The 15,138-nt window shown below is 31.6% G+C and overlaps 1 protein-coding gene across 1 annotated transcript; it reads right to left on the bottom strand.

Moving 5' to 3' along the window:
* Nucleotides 1-469: 469 nt before the first annotated feature.
* On the bottom strand, nucleotides 470-12,046 carry LOC134695150 (uncharacterized). Its single transcript, XM_063556349.1, has 5 exons — nucleotides 11,759-12,046; nucleotides 10,501-10,657; nucleotides 6,690-6,934; nucleotides 1,525-1,650; nucleotides 470-754 (listed from the first exon to the last, which is right to left on the bottom strand). The coding sequence occupies exons 1-5, from the start codon at nucleotides 11,811-11,813 to the stop codon at nucleotides 579-581; spliced, it is 759 nt and encodes a 252-aa protein (XP_063412419.1). The 5' UTR covers nucleotides 11,814-12,046; the 3' UTR covers nucleotides 470-578.
* Between the last annotated feature and the right edge of the window lie 3,092 nt (nucleotides 12,047-15,138).

Genomic DNA, 15,138 nt, shown 5'->3' with positions numbered 1-15,138 from the left:
AAAAGCAGATGAACGTGTTAAGCATCTCAATGATACAAATTAGTGTTTGTCAAACATCCAATGATATTTCCCAAAAATTGTTTGATTCATGTTTTTTAAATTCAAATTTTTGTCAAAGGGTCAATGTAAATACTTTTTCACATTTTATGAAAATTAAACGTGCAAGATTATTTTTAGTATTTGGTACAACCTTAACAAAAACAACTGCTTTATGATTACATAGTTTTGATTTTAAAAAATCAAATGCTTTGAAGTCATCAATTAGACACAGTAATGATCAATACATTGTATTTCACTTTTGATGCCGTTATAAAGCTGGCACATGTATGCATACACTATATATATATAGCTATGATTAAAATCTAATACAAAGTTATTGCATGCGTTTTCTTTTTTAAATCAGATAAAAGTTGATAAATATTTTAACAAACTTTTATAAAATGAAATATTGATTTGAATTCAACAGCATTTGTTTCTTTTACAAAACTGAAAGGAAATATGTCAATTTATAAGCGATATTTATTGAGGGACATCAGCCATTTTGTTTGTCAGGTGAAACAAAACGATTCTCGAAAGAGTTAACTTGACTGGTACAGCATGCACAGTTGATTACTGACAAGTATGACCTCAGAGCACTGAGCGTGATTCATGCAGAGGATAATACAATCATGATAGTGTGTTACAATGTGAGACTCTAATTGTGACATCATCTCTGTTATCTTGTCTTCCTTCTTAAACAGTCCATGTGTCCCTGCTGTAAAGAAAGACATCAAAACCAAAATTAAGTATGAACTTCCAAGATGCATGCACAAGCTTTCATTCATACAAATAACAAATAATTGTAATACTTTATGTAAATTGTAAAAGTTTAATGTGGTACTTATCATGTGCCACTCAGTTTAATGTGGTACTTATCATGCGCCACTCAGTTTAATGTTGTACTTATCATGTGCCACTCAGTTTAATGTGGTACTTATCATGCGCCACTCAGTTTAATGTTGTACTTATCATGTGCCACTCAGTTTAATGTGGTACTTATCATGCGCCACTCAGTTTAATGTTGTACTTATCATGTGCCACTCAGTTTTATGTGATACTTACACAAATGTAATATGTGCCACTCAGTTTTATGTGGTACTTATCATGCGCCACTCAGTTTATTATGATATCTAAAATGTGCAACTCAGTTTTATGTGATACTTACAAAAATGTAATATATGCCACTCAGTTTTATGTGGTACTTAACATTCGCCACTCAGTTTATTATGATACCTAAAGTGCGCCACTCAGTTTTGTGTGATACTAAGCATGTACCACTGAGTTTTTTTAACTAAACATGTGCCAAACAGTTTTATATTGAACATAACATGTGCCACTCAGTTTAATGTGGAACTTATCATGTGTCACATAGTTATGTGTGAAAATTAAGATCAAGCAATCAGATTCATATGAACGTATTTAACATGTGTCACTCAGTTTAATGTGGAATTTAACATGCGCCACTCAGATTTTACTTGTACTTACCATATGCCAATCCGTTTTGAAGAATGTTTCCTACACGACTGATCATAGATGATTTGTACTTCAACAGTTCTGGACATTTAATATGACTATGATCACCAACATCAACAACGTTCACACTGTCATTCACTGAAATGAATAAGTATTATGAATACAATGAATAAGCGTTGACTCTTAAAAAAGAAACTATGAGCCCGGAGATTAAATTAAAATTTAATGCAGTTAGGCACATGAATATAAGTAAGTCCATTTCAAGGACAGACCAAAGAGTTGATTCTAGAAGAAGAATAAACGGTAAATGAATAGACTTACGTCACGACAAAAATTTAAAATAGGATTTCTATTTTTTCTATAGAAATAATTCATTGTTGAATTCAACGATTTGAATTTACATAAACAGCCTTGGTTGTATATTTTATTATGTGCTCGGTACAAAAGCAAGAGTCCTAGGTACTTTATTCATATGAATTACATCCCGATTTGATCAAATAATGCTCAAAGGTGTAACAGCAAAAATAGAAGAAAAAAATAGTATGTTGCGTTTTTCTGACTAAAAAAGTGGAATTTTAGAGATGTAAAAATAAAAACTTTACAACCCGGGGTCAGAATGATGTATCCGGATAATGGTATGATTTCCAGGGGACTGTGACCTTTTGAGCTAAGCCAAGTAGAATGTTTGTAAATTTCGGGATTAAAAAAATCGCAAACATACGTACTAATTTACCTACCGTAAATGTTATTTCTAATGACGATTATATCAAAACAAGTGTCCAGCAATTTGCGAGAATATAACATTTATTAATACAACCCTGTACTTTATTGTAATATACTGCCAGTAATTATTTTTATCGTCTTCGACTGAATTTCAAATTTAGTTATTTTCAAATCGCATCCAATGACAGGAACGTATGCAAACAATGCGTACAATTTCTTTTAATACAAACCCAAAAAGTTCGCATTCATGAGTCTTATGTAGATGAAACGCGCGTCTGGCGTACTAAATTGTAATCCTGCAGGGGCAATTTCAAGGAAAGTATCCTAGGATATGTCCTAAGATAGGTCTTAGGACATTATTTAGGATGGTCTTAGGACGTGTCTGAGACATGTCTTAGGGTGTAAAACAAAGTTATCTTAGGACAGTCCTAACTACGATGGTCCTAGGACCATCCTAACACATTTATTTAATTGAAACTAGAGGCTCTAAAGAGCCTGTATCGCTCACCTTGGTCTATGTGCATATTAAACAAAGGACACAAATGGATTCATGACAAAATTGTATTTTGGTGATGGTGATGTGTTTGAAGTTCTTACTTTACTGAACGATTTTGCTTCTTACAATTATATCTATCATGAACTTTGCCCATTAGTAACAGAGAACTATATTTGGTAAAAATTTACATAAATTTACCAAATATATGAAAATTGTTAAAAATTGACTATACAGGGCAATAACTCCTTAAGGGGTCAATTGACCATTTAGGTCATGTTGACTTATTTGTAGATCTTACTTTGCTGAACATTATTGTTGTTTACAGTTTATCGCTATCTATAATAGTATTCAAGATAACCAAAAACGGCAAAATTTCTTTAAAAATTACCAATTGGAGGGCAGCAACCCAACAATCAGTTGTCCAATTCATCTGAAAAATTCAGGGCAGATAGATTTTAACTTGATTAACAATTTAACTTCTTGTCAGATTTGCTCTAGATGCTTCAGTGGAGATTTTGTAAAAGATTACTTAGATTTATGAAAAATGGTTAAAGATTGACTATAAAGGGCAATAACTCCTAAAGGGGTCAACTGACCATTTTGGTCATGTTGACTTATTTGTAGATCTTACTTTGCTGACCATTATTGCTATTAACAGTTTATCTCTATCTATAATAATATTCAAGATAATAACCAAAAACAGCAAAATTTCCTCAAAATTACCAATTCAGGGGCAGCAACCCAACAACCGATTGACCGATTCATCTGAAAATTTCAGGGCAGATAGATCTTGACCTGATAAACATTTTTACACATGTCAAATTTGCTCTAAATGCTTTGGTTTTTGAGTTATAAGCCAAAAACTGCATTTTACCCCTATGTTCTATTTTTAGCCGTGGCGGCCATCTTGGTTGGTTGACCGGGTCACGCCACACATTTTTTTAAACTAGATACCCCAATGATGATTATGGCCAAGTTTAATTTGATTTGGCCCAGTAGTTTCAGAGGAGAAGATTTTTGTATAAGTTAACGACGACGGACGATGACGGACGACGGACGCCAAGTGATGAGAAAAGCTCACTTGGCCCTTCGGGCCAGGTGAGCTAAAAAAGGTGTAGGGAATTTAATGACAATTATTGTATTGTATTTCACTATATGTGTAAAGGTAAAAAGGATAACTCTTTTATGGTAAACAATGCAAAATAAAAGTTTTAACGTAATACTTGTAGATCTACGTTATTATAGACGATAAAAAAAAATGTATAAATAAATTGCATACAACAACAAAACTAAAAAGTGACACAACTTTATTAAATGAGATATTCGTGCAAGAATTTAATGTTAGCATGTAAATTGTTTTGTCTTTGGGTCCACTCGATTTCATTGCATGTATTGGATAAGAATTAAGTAAAAGGAAGTCATTTTTTCCCACATTTAAATAAACATTGCACCGTTTGGTTAGGTGCAAAAATGTTATTCATAATTATGATAGTATTTTTAAGCAAAAAGGACAAAAAAAAATGTATGAGCTTACGTTACTATATGACATCGTCAAACATACTTTTTGAAGATTTACTATTAATGTCCATTTCATATAGATTTATGTACAGAAAAGCAATTTTAGTTTATAATAATAGTATATCATGACTAGTCCGTAATATTTCAATATATTTAGATATGTACATCGAGTAAGTTCTAGCAAGCCCACACAAATATCTTGTAATCTGTTTATTATTCCAAAAACTCAAACTATATACTATGAACGTTTTTTTCTATATCTGGAAGTATTTTAAATATCACTGAATTTGTCTACAAATTGAAAATAATGTAACATAATCAAATCTGTTTTTTTTTTATAACATTATACTAATCTATTATTGTACTATTATTACTGAATTTATGCCATATTTGTTGTTTTTGTTTCATTTAAGTCATAGTAACTTTTAGGACTATCCTAAGACACCTATTTACATATCCTAACTTTAGGACCAAATTTAGGACATATCTTATTTAAGAACACCTTCGTTAACCTGACTTAGGACTAAGACGTGTCCTAAGACCATTCAAAGACATGTTCTAATCCTAGGACAGCTTCGTTGACACGGCCCCTGGTACCTTTGATTACTATTATGTGACAAGCTTCTGTATAAGTTGATTTGCAAATATACAGCTTTAATGAATTTATTTCGATGGTCATGCTTTCAATGATATTTTGTAACTGAACAATCCTGGTATCTTTGATGAGTTTATTTTCACTGATCTAAAGTGATTCAAAATACCCCCCAAAAATGTATGAAACATATTAGTCTTTTTCTTCGTTGTTTCGAAAAAAATATGTTTTCCTACATTCGACAAATAAGCCGATTATATTTAACAATTTCACAATAAGACCAAAATAAATTCTCATAAATCTAAATTTGCTTACATGAAAGATGAAATTAAAAACGGCTCAATAAAAAAACCTACGTGCTGTTCGACCTCTAATTGATTTGTATTAATGAGAGACACGTCTTGAAATTAGATATAATACGTATATGCTATTTTTTTTTATAAAATATATCTATCTAGTAGAACGCTTAGTACGTCACTTTCTCCTGCTGATGAAAATAAAAACAACATTGTCTACCATTAATGAATTTAGCGTGTAAACGAAGTAATGGTTAAGTGAATGTTTTAAATAATTTTTAATAACTTGTTTATTAAAATAAGACATAATCAATAATAGTGTCGGTTAATTGTCTAGATACTTTTCACGATTAAAAAAATCGTCATTAATGTCATAATAACCTTAATTTTGCATTACTTATAAATATGTCATACGACATTGAACGGTGGAACGTTTTAGTCAAATATGCAAGAAACAACTAATTAATTAAACGACAAAACTAAATCAGCTGTGAAATGAAAAATTTAAGAAAAAGTAAATCAAATAAATAGAAATGGAATATGAGAATAGTGATGAAACTAGCTACGTAATGATGTGTGATTAACCAGAAATACGGTAAACAAAAACTAGTTATACCCTTTCAATGTGTTGACAATAGTTTGGTTTGCTAAGAAAATATTGAAAATTTTCTCACAACAACTGAAATGCATTTTATTAATATTTTACAAATATTACCATTAATCATAACATATATAACATTGATGTGTATACAACGGTGTTTTAATCTTTAGTGGTTGTCGTTAGTTGATTATGGGTGACTTACTTTTGCTTTACACGTAATAATCGTCACTTTGATATTAACTAATCGGCAATCATATCACATCTTCTAATGTTATATTGATCATATACTTCATGCATCAATGGAGGGGCGAAAATTACCAAAGGGACAGACAAACTCATAGATCGAATATAAACTAGAAATGCCATGCCTAAAAAAAAGAAAAAGACAAACCGACAAATAATAGGAGACAATACACAACATAAAAAACTAAAGACTAACCAACACGAACCCCACCAAAATCTGGGGGTGATCTCGGGTGCTCCGGAAGGGTAGGCATATCTTGCTCCACATGTGGCACCCGTCGTGTTGCTAATGTTATTACAAATCCGGTAAATAATCTACATTTGTTTTTGTAATTCGGAAGGTCACATTCTTACAAAGGGGAAGGCATCAAAGCTGTTCCTTATTAATATTTTCAATCAAACGTATATTGTAAATTCAGAATTTTTAAACTGCGATGGTTGTCGAACCATTCCTATAATTAACTTTGCAATACTTTCTAAATTTACAACACACATTTACCAAAACTTTGTAGTGAATTAATATTCATATACAAATATTTTGTATAGTGCACTTTTTACTTGATAATATGATGGGCTACACAAGTTAAAAAATAAATACGTCTATTCATTTCATGTTTAACTGGTTCCTTCTAGTCATATACTGCACAGTCAAATAATCGTCAACAAAATAACATATACATTCACTTTATGTAATTAAAACAAACTTACCAAATGTTTGACAGATATAAGGCAATTTTTCATCACAATTTGCCAACTTCCATTTAAAGACCTCACTTAAGTCTCCTTTAACACATACAGATGAGTTGAACATTAAAGTTCCATTGGGGCCAGTATTTTCTGGAGGTAAATTCCCACTGTCCCAGTTTGTCCACGAAAATGGTTCAGTTTTAACATCGTAGACATCAGAAGTGTTGTTGTCACTGAACACACCTAACCAATAGGCTCCTGTTGTTCTGAATAAGAAAATTATCTAGTTTTAAACAAATATTTTGCAACAGCATACTGATATATTTTTTTTGTAACTTTTTCATTTCTTTATTTGTCTTTTTTTTATATTTTTGTTGTTGTCTTTTTTTTTTTTTAAATAATTACGTTTTGTCAATTCTGTCCATCTTTACAGTTTTGATGCATATTTTAATGTTAATCAAAAGTCTGTGACATGTGATGTATATCATGTATATGCTATATAACAGAGTGAATAAAGGCAATATTACATAATAGTTATCAAAGGTACCAGGATTATAATTTAGTACGCCAGACGCGCGTTTGCTCTTCATAAGACTCATCAGTGACGATCATATCAAAATATTTATAAAGCCAAATAAGGACAAAGTTGAAGAGCATTGAGGATCCAAAATTCCAAAAAGTGGTGCCAAATACGGCTAAGGTAATCTATGCCTGGGATAAGAAAATCCTTAGTTTTTGAAAAATTCAAAATTTTGTAAACAGGAAATTTATAAAAATGACCATACTATTGATATTCATGTCAACACCGAAGTGTTGACTACTGGGCTGGTGATACTATAACAATCAAATCGATGACATATCTTGACTGCACTTATTAAATGCATTTTGTTTAAGGAATGACTGTAATATTTTTTCTGTCTATGAAGAAATAACATAAAAAAATTGGTGCACACTGAATAACGCACGTACCGGGTTATTTAACAGTGTGCACCACATTTTTTATGTTATTTCGAATAGACAGTCATTTCTTATAATTTAATTCTAAATTCCATTTTAAACCGTAAAAAACCATGAAAAAACGTTGATGACGTCAAGGTCACATGTCTAAATTATGTCTATGGGCTGATAACAAAATAACGTCAATTAATCAGAAGACGCGTTACATCCAAAATTAAATTATTTACATATATAACATATAGAGTTAAAAATAAGTCGTCGACAAATGAGTTGAACCTGACCTTGGTGTTTTTGAATGATTTTTTTTTTACTCTAACTTAAAACAAAAGTTATTAATAAGACAAGATGATAAACACTGAACTTTCATTGAGTAGGCCAGGTTCCGATTTTCGACGAACCATTAATATGATTTTACAAAGGTGGAGGTGATATTAATCAGTATACTGTCAGTGTCTTCTTATTGAACTAATAAAATCTGTATTGCATTTGATCATTTGAAGGGTTCGGTACGTCCGGCAGTAAGTAGCTTTCTTAGGATTTGGGGTCTGTCCGTTTTGTAGGACATACATTGTAAATACGATATCCCCCGAATCGAGAGTGCAACGATCCCTGTTTGTATATACTTACCTTTTGCATTCAATATGTGAGTATCTATAATAGATTCTGTAGCTTGTTAAACAAGGCTATATATTTGCCATTACCAAACATATCGACGTAGAATCATATTCAAAACAGTGTGGTCCTGGCCATTGATTGACGACCTAAATTATCCCATTGACTGGGACAGATTAGGCGAACGTTTGTCTATAACGACCATTGCTCACTTCTTACTTATTATAGAATTTAAACTGTGGGGTCACCAAAGGTTCTTAACGCCTTTCATAATAAAATAATTCGAAAAAATATTCAGGAATAACCTTTATGTTTTGATTTATATTATTGATATAAATCAACACATCGTATTATTCCGGATTCGTTTTTCGAATTGCTTTATTTAGGTGTTGAGAACCTTTGGTGACCCCACAGATTCAGTGTCTTTAACAAGTACATAGTGAGCAGTGATTGTTACCGATAAACGTTCACCTAATCTGTCCCAGTCAATGGGATAATTTAGGACGTCAATCAATGGCCAGGACCACACTGTTTTGAATATGATTCTATGTTGATTTTTTTGTTGTTTGCTTTAAATTACAGTTTTACTTTATTCAAGGTGTGCTCTGTTTTTTGTATGCTTCAGTTAATGCATGTATAGTTGTGCTGAAATATTGCTTTGTATGTAATTAAATATACCGGTGCTTATCTATGCATGCTAAAATTCTTAATCTGCAGAATCTCTTTTTTATGTTACATGTATGTAAATTGTTTATGTTATTTATTTTCGGTAAAAGCTTTTAACAGCTTATATTTTGTATTGTAATAAATAAGGTAAATCACACTAAAACTTTCGTATTTGTATAACTTAATTTCAATCGTCATTAACCAGGCTCACGTTTCATTAATCTGTTTAAAATCGGTGGAGTGTTTAATTGGCTCCGATTATAGCGCAATACGTAGTAATGGAAACCAAACTCAATTTAATCAGATTATATATTCCTGTTCTGCATCATAAGCAAAAAATACAAAACATTTTAAGGATTATGACCCTTCTGTAGTCGTATGAATTACGAAATTTTCAACTGCAATAGTATCCAAACAGCAACGATAATGGATAATACAGATGGGCCATTTTATACATATACTCATAAATTTTAAACATAGATTACTTCCTTGTTTTTCTATGACGTGCTAGCGTTTATTGTTTACGAAAAGTCCTAAATAACCTTTAAATTCAAAAACACCTCGTGCTGAGTCACTAAACTCGAAGGTGTACTTGAATGGGTACATATTTATAATTGTTTTAACCAATATCTAGATTAATAAACTTGTTTTAAGGAAATTGTTACTAGCACTGCATGTAATAATCATTTATCAATCAATATCAAACACCAAATTTCCAAATAAGAGAGCTCTAAGGGAAAGGCTGTTCATTTTCTATAAAATGTGTATATGTTAAGCATTGAATCAACACGAGGGTACATAAGCCTTAAAAATGTTCGCTACTCTGTTTCAAAAATAATACTGTAAACCAACTTATTTTCGCGAGCGATTTATTTCGCGACTTTCGCGAGTAGAAAAATAACGCGAATATAAATCGTCGCGAAGATGTAAACCTTGGATCTATCCTTATTAAAATTCATCAAGTAAATCAGAAAATCGCTAAATTTAATAGCCGCGAAGTGGTCAAGAAAGGGTAAAACGCGAAAAAAAAAAGTATCCGCGAAAACAAGTTGGTTAAAAGAAAGCGATGTAAAAGTAAAAGACTGTTATCAATAAATAGTGTATAAATAGCAAACCTAATAATGCAAGACAAATGAAATAAATATGTCCTTAATTTTGATATATGAGATAAATGTTAATGTGGTGAGAAATAAATCTCTATTCAGTATGCATACCTTTAACATTGGTACCTTTTTCTTTCAAAAACAAATGTAAAAGAGTACAAGGATTTGATCAGATTTAAGAAAATAACTTTTAAAAAATTAGGTAAAGAAAAGTAGGGATTTACGGGAAAAGATATCACTACATGGATTTTTTTAGCTTTTCGGGGCTATTATTCAAAATTGATTTTATTTCAAAAAATAACACTATAAGGTATGTCGAAAACTAAAATCTGGATTCAGAATAATTGAATCTTTCATCTGTTTGACCACAATATTTTTTCTTCAAATTTGGAATCAGATATTTTTTTTAGAAATAACTATCCCCTCCTTTTCCCCCCCTTTTTAAGTTAAATGGTCTTTCCCTAAGTAAAATTCTTATGGTATCATTTACGTACCCTACAACTGGAAGCAGATTACTTTCCAGCCATGATTGCGTTGTTTGGTCTTTGACAGTCATTAGCGTCATGCCGTATTTATTACAGCAATATTGTGCTTCATCACGTGTTATCGCAAAATTACTGAAGATCAAAAAGCTACTCGTAGTTGATGTTGCTGAAATTAAAAAAAAAAATTGATATCGTTACATTAAAAATGAGGGTAGTAATTGGGGTACCTTCATGACGAATAACGGTAAAAATTCTTGCCAAATGACGTTACCGGTAATTTTTAATGCATGACGATAAAATGTACACTTTCTTTTAGACGATAACAAAATTGTCTGATTTTGACAAATCACGTTATTTATTTTCCCCAAAATTACGGTAACGATAATTATTTCAGTCCTCTGACAAATCACGATAAGAATATTTTGACGAATCATGGTAAAATTTTAACCAATCTAACGCTAACGGTAGCCGAAATTGACCGTTTGACGCCTAACGGTAAAGGGAATTACTACCCTCAAAAATAGGCTGGTAAACCAACACTTCACCACAAGTTAAGAAATACCCACAAAATCGTTCAAAATACAAAACCACGTTATACTGACAATAGAAATTGAGAATTAAAACGGGGAATGCGTCAAATAGTATCGACCAAAGAGCAGAAAATAGACGAAGGCCTTCAATGTGTCCTCAAATTCATGTGAAAATCCCGCAACCGGAGGCGTTCTTCAGCTGGCCTTTACGCAATAATGTATTCTCGTTCAGAAAATATGGACATCACACTACACTCTGAGACATATAAAATGAACCAACATTTAAAATAAAACCATAAAAGCCTATCAAAGGTCACAAAACAAGGTACAACAATGTATGCAAATACGGACTGTATGGAAGCAGCTTTTTTTTTGGAGTATAAGTTCAATAAAGTGAATTTTTAGTTCCTGAAAAAACAAGTTTAAGATAAATACAAATTCCTAAGTACTAGAAGTATTACAATTTAATGCAATCTCGGTACATAAAAGAAAAGTAAAATTAGCAAATAATAGATAAAAGATTAAACAATGCAAGTTAAAATATATCAATACATAAATGAATTTGCATCTGTTGTACTTTTAAAACAAGAATCAATTAAGAAAGAAAGAAAGAAAGAAAGAAAGAAAGAAAGAAAGAAAGAAAGAAAGAAAGAAAGAAAGAAAGAAAGAAAAAACCAAACGAAATTTACATACTGATACAGTGACAAATAAATAAATAAAAAAACACATGTACATACCGTTTTCAAATGTAAGAATGACCAATATTAAGCCGAAAAAAATCTGCAATATCATTTTATCAGACAGGAATTATTTCAATGTTTTAAAAGTATAAAATATCACTGTAGAATTGTTTAGTCCATGTATCATACTTGGCTATCCCGGTTTCAAAATACTTTGAATATTTTTTTTCGTTTCGACTTTTTATGTTGAGAATAGGGAAAATGAATGTAATTCTATCGTGTAAAACGCCCGATTAAACAAAATAAGAGACTGAACGATGCACATGGTGTTACGTTATAAGATCCAATATTTGTTCTCGTGATGGGCCAAGTAAAACGCTACTTCGTATATAATAACACAGTTAAACCTCGTGCAGCTAACGACCAATGCAACGCAGTTAAATATCGCGCAGCTACCGATCGATGCAACGCATTGTAGAAGCAAGACATATTGAATCAAATTAAAATCTAATAAGTGTAAATTGATAAATAACATGAACGCTTAATTGTTAAGACTGAAGGTACTAATATTGCAATAGCGTGACCATAGTGGAAATATTATTACGGTGCATTGATCTTTTAAAAAGAATGTTTTCTAACGATATGTTATTCATTTTCTTTTGTTTGATCGCATTTGCATTCGGGGTTAGAATGGATAAGTAAGAGAGAAGAAAGACAGAAAGTAAGAAAGAGAAAAAGAAAAAAAAAGAAAGAAAGAGAACGGAAAAAAGACCGAAGAAAAACAGAAAGAAACAGAGAGAATGGACGAAAGTACAAAAACAGAAAAAAGGAGAGCACAGAGAACACAATAAAGTACAAAGACAGAAAAAGAAAGAAAGAAGAAAAAAAGAAAAAACAGAGAAAGATAGAAGAAAAACTGAGGGAACGAAAGAATGAAAAGCATGCACAATTGATAATTGCAGATATAATGTTCTTGCAGATATTGGGCTCTTTATAGCTTTATAGCTTGCTCCGTGTTGAAGACCAGTGACCAATAATGGCATACTTTAAAATAATAATTTACAATAAATTACTTGAATGGAGAGTTGTCTCATACCACATCTTCTTATATCTATTTGACATAGAGTGTCAATGTAATAACTTGCCGATGTTGTAACTCTTGGTTGTCGACCAACCAATATGACCCATGCTGTCACTCATGAATGTAAATACTTTTAGAAAACAGAGTCCCCTTAATGTGAGGATCTTATTGAGGACGAAGTGCAGGTTTTATCAAAACACTTGTATTCTGTTGTTTAAATTTTAATGAAACTTCAGTTTTAATACTTCATATACCAACAAAAATTTAGTGTTTTTTATTCTCAGATGTAAATGTTATACATGTGTGTGCCAAAACCTGTACTTAAATTTTAAGAAGCTAACGTAGAAATTTCTTTTATCATAAATAGTACTTTTAATATTTCATATTGTTTTGCAATTTATAAATATCGATTGTAATTCTTGAGAGATGAGACTTTATTAAGATATAGACCGTTGGTTTTCACGTTTTAGCGGCCGTTATAGCTTGGTGTACGGTGTGCGCTAACTGAATGCTCCGTGTTGAAGACCATACTTTGACCTATAATAGTTTATTTATACAATGTAGTATAACTAACCCTCATTGCATGCATTATGCTTGCACTAAATGTCCTTATTAAAAAATAATTTTCGATTTAAAGACAATTCAACCTCTATCAAAGCATGTGAAGCATCATTCAGTCACCCCAGACTAATTGACCTTTAATTTTTTTTACAAGTAAATGTAATTAAAGAAGTGAATCGCTTTTTGTTTTCTTACGTAACTATGATTCAATTCAAAGCTTTACATAATATTGTAAAAATTAATATAACACTGGGGGTCACGTACGTGTACATTGTACCAAGATTTCAAAATGTTATTTTAATTCCATTATGATCTTCAACGCTGTGAACTGCTCTTTTTCAAAACATCAGAATGAAAAAGTTATTACGGAATTTATGTATTGAAATATTTGTTGCATATCACAAACTCTAAATGGATTTTCTCATTGCATTGTAGCATTCTAATTACATGTTTATTTACATTTAATGTAATAATTTCGCAATAAGTTAAGGTTAAACCCACACAATGCAAATGTAATCATAGCTTGTTTAATTTTTAATTGTCACTCATTATCCAGTTTTAAAAGACCAATAAATCAATAAATACGAAACTGCATGTTCAGGAGAAATTATTGTTCATATTTGAATGACAAACATGCAATTGTGAAATGGGTGGGGTTTCGACGACATTTCGACTCCTGATTAGTCCGATATCCAATGGGTCTCACACTTTATTAGTCTTACACCTTTAAATTGTACAAAAATATGAACCCCAACAAGCCTCACAAAATATTCGAAGATACATGTACTATATGGGCAATAAGCAGTCGGAATATCTCGTCAGATTCCGCCACCTTACGTCAAATCTGCCGAGTTATGCCAAATGGAATAGTTGGTTCTGAAAAGCCTCAGCAGTCATAATTAATATGTTCTCACTGACACAAATTAAAATAAAGTTTTTTATTTAAAATTGAGACAGCCTCACGACAATTCTACAATGTAACTCTATATTCCAAATTTAAATTACTATATATATATATATTTGTTTGTCATGTGCTGCTATTTATAGGCACTTATATATATAAAAATATATATATCTTAAGCATGATTATAAGCCACAGCATTTAGATCAAATATGCATTTTATTTATTGTTTTGACATTCAATAGTTTTGTATGCTTCTTTGTTTTAAATTTCGTCACATTTTATTTATTTTCATAATTACGTTTTGCATCATCTTTTAAAGGGTACACCAGTCGTAGCAGTAACATAAAGACATCGTATCAGCAAAATAGTCTCATCCCGTCACATCTTTATGTGCCTATCTCAAGTCAGGAGCCTGAAATTCAGTGGTTGTCGTATATATCATATTTGTTTTTCGTTCATTGTCTTGTACATATCTGAGGCCGTTAGTTTTTATGACTGAATTGTTCCACATTTTTCATTTCAGGGCCATTTATAGCTGACTATGCGGTTTTTTCTCATTGTTGAAGGCTGTATGGCAACCTACAGTAGTTATAAATTTCTGTGTCAAGTGGTTTTTGTGGAGAGTTGTTTCATTGGTAATCATTATACCACATCTTTTTTTTTATATTTACCCCGCCACATCTAGATGTGCCTTTCCCAATTTAGCAGCCTGTAATTTAGTGGCTGTCATTTTTTGCAATATACAATAAGGGAGCTACCATTTGATTTTTAGGGGGGGAGGGGGGGGGGCTAGGATGAAATTTTTTTTTGCAAGCGTCTCATCCTGCCTTTTTTTTTAACTCAAAACTCCTGTCCTGCCTATTTTTTTCATATTTCATCCTAGCCCCCCCA

The sequence above is a fragment of the Mytilus trossulus genome, chromosome 13 (genome assembly GCF_036588685.1).
Source record: "Mytilus trossulus isolate FHL-02 chromosome 13, PNRI_Mtr1.1.1.hap1, whole genome shotgun sequence".
Taxonomy (NCBI): domain Eukaryota; kingdom Metazoa; phylum Mollusca; class Bivalvia; order Mytilida; family Mytilidae; genus Mytilus; species Mytilus trossulus.
The sequence above is the reverse complement of the archived record's forward strand: the minus strand, read 5'-3'. Positions and strand labels throughout refer to the sequence as shown.

Bases quoted from the DNA above. Each gene is read 5' to 3' on its own strand.
- LOC134695150 (XM_063556349.1), bottom strand. From the start codon at position 11,813: ATGATATTGCAGATTTTTTTCGGCTTAATATTGGTCATTCTTACATTT. The intron at 6,935-10,500 runs GTACGTAAATGA...TTTCTTATTCAG, and splicing joins AATCTGCTTCCAGTTGTAGG to AACAACAGGAGCCTATTGGT. The intron at 1,651-6,689 runs GTAAGTTTGTTT...TATTCATTTCAG, and splicing joins TTATATCTGTCAAACATTTG to TGAATGACAGTGTGAACGTT.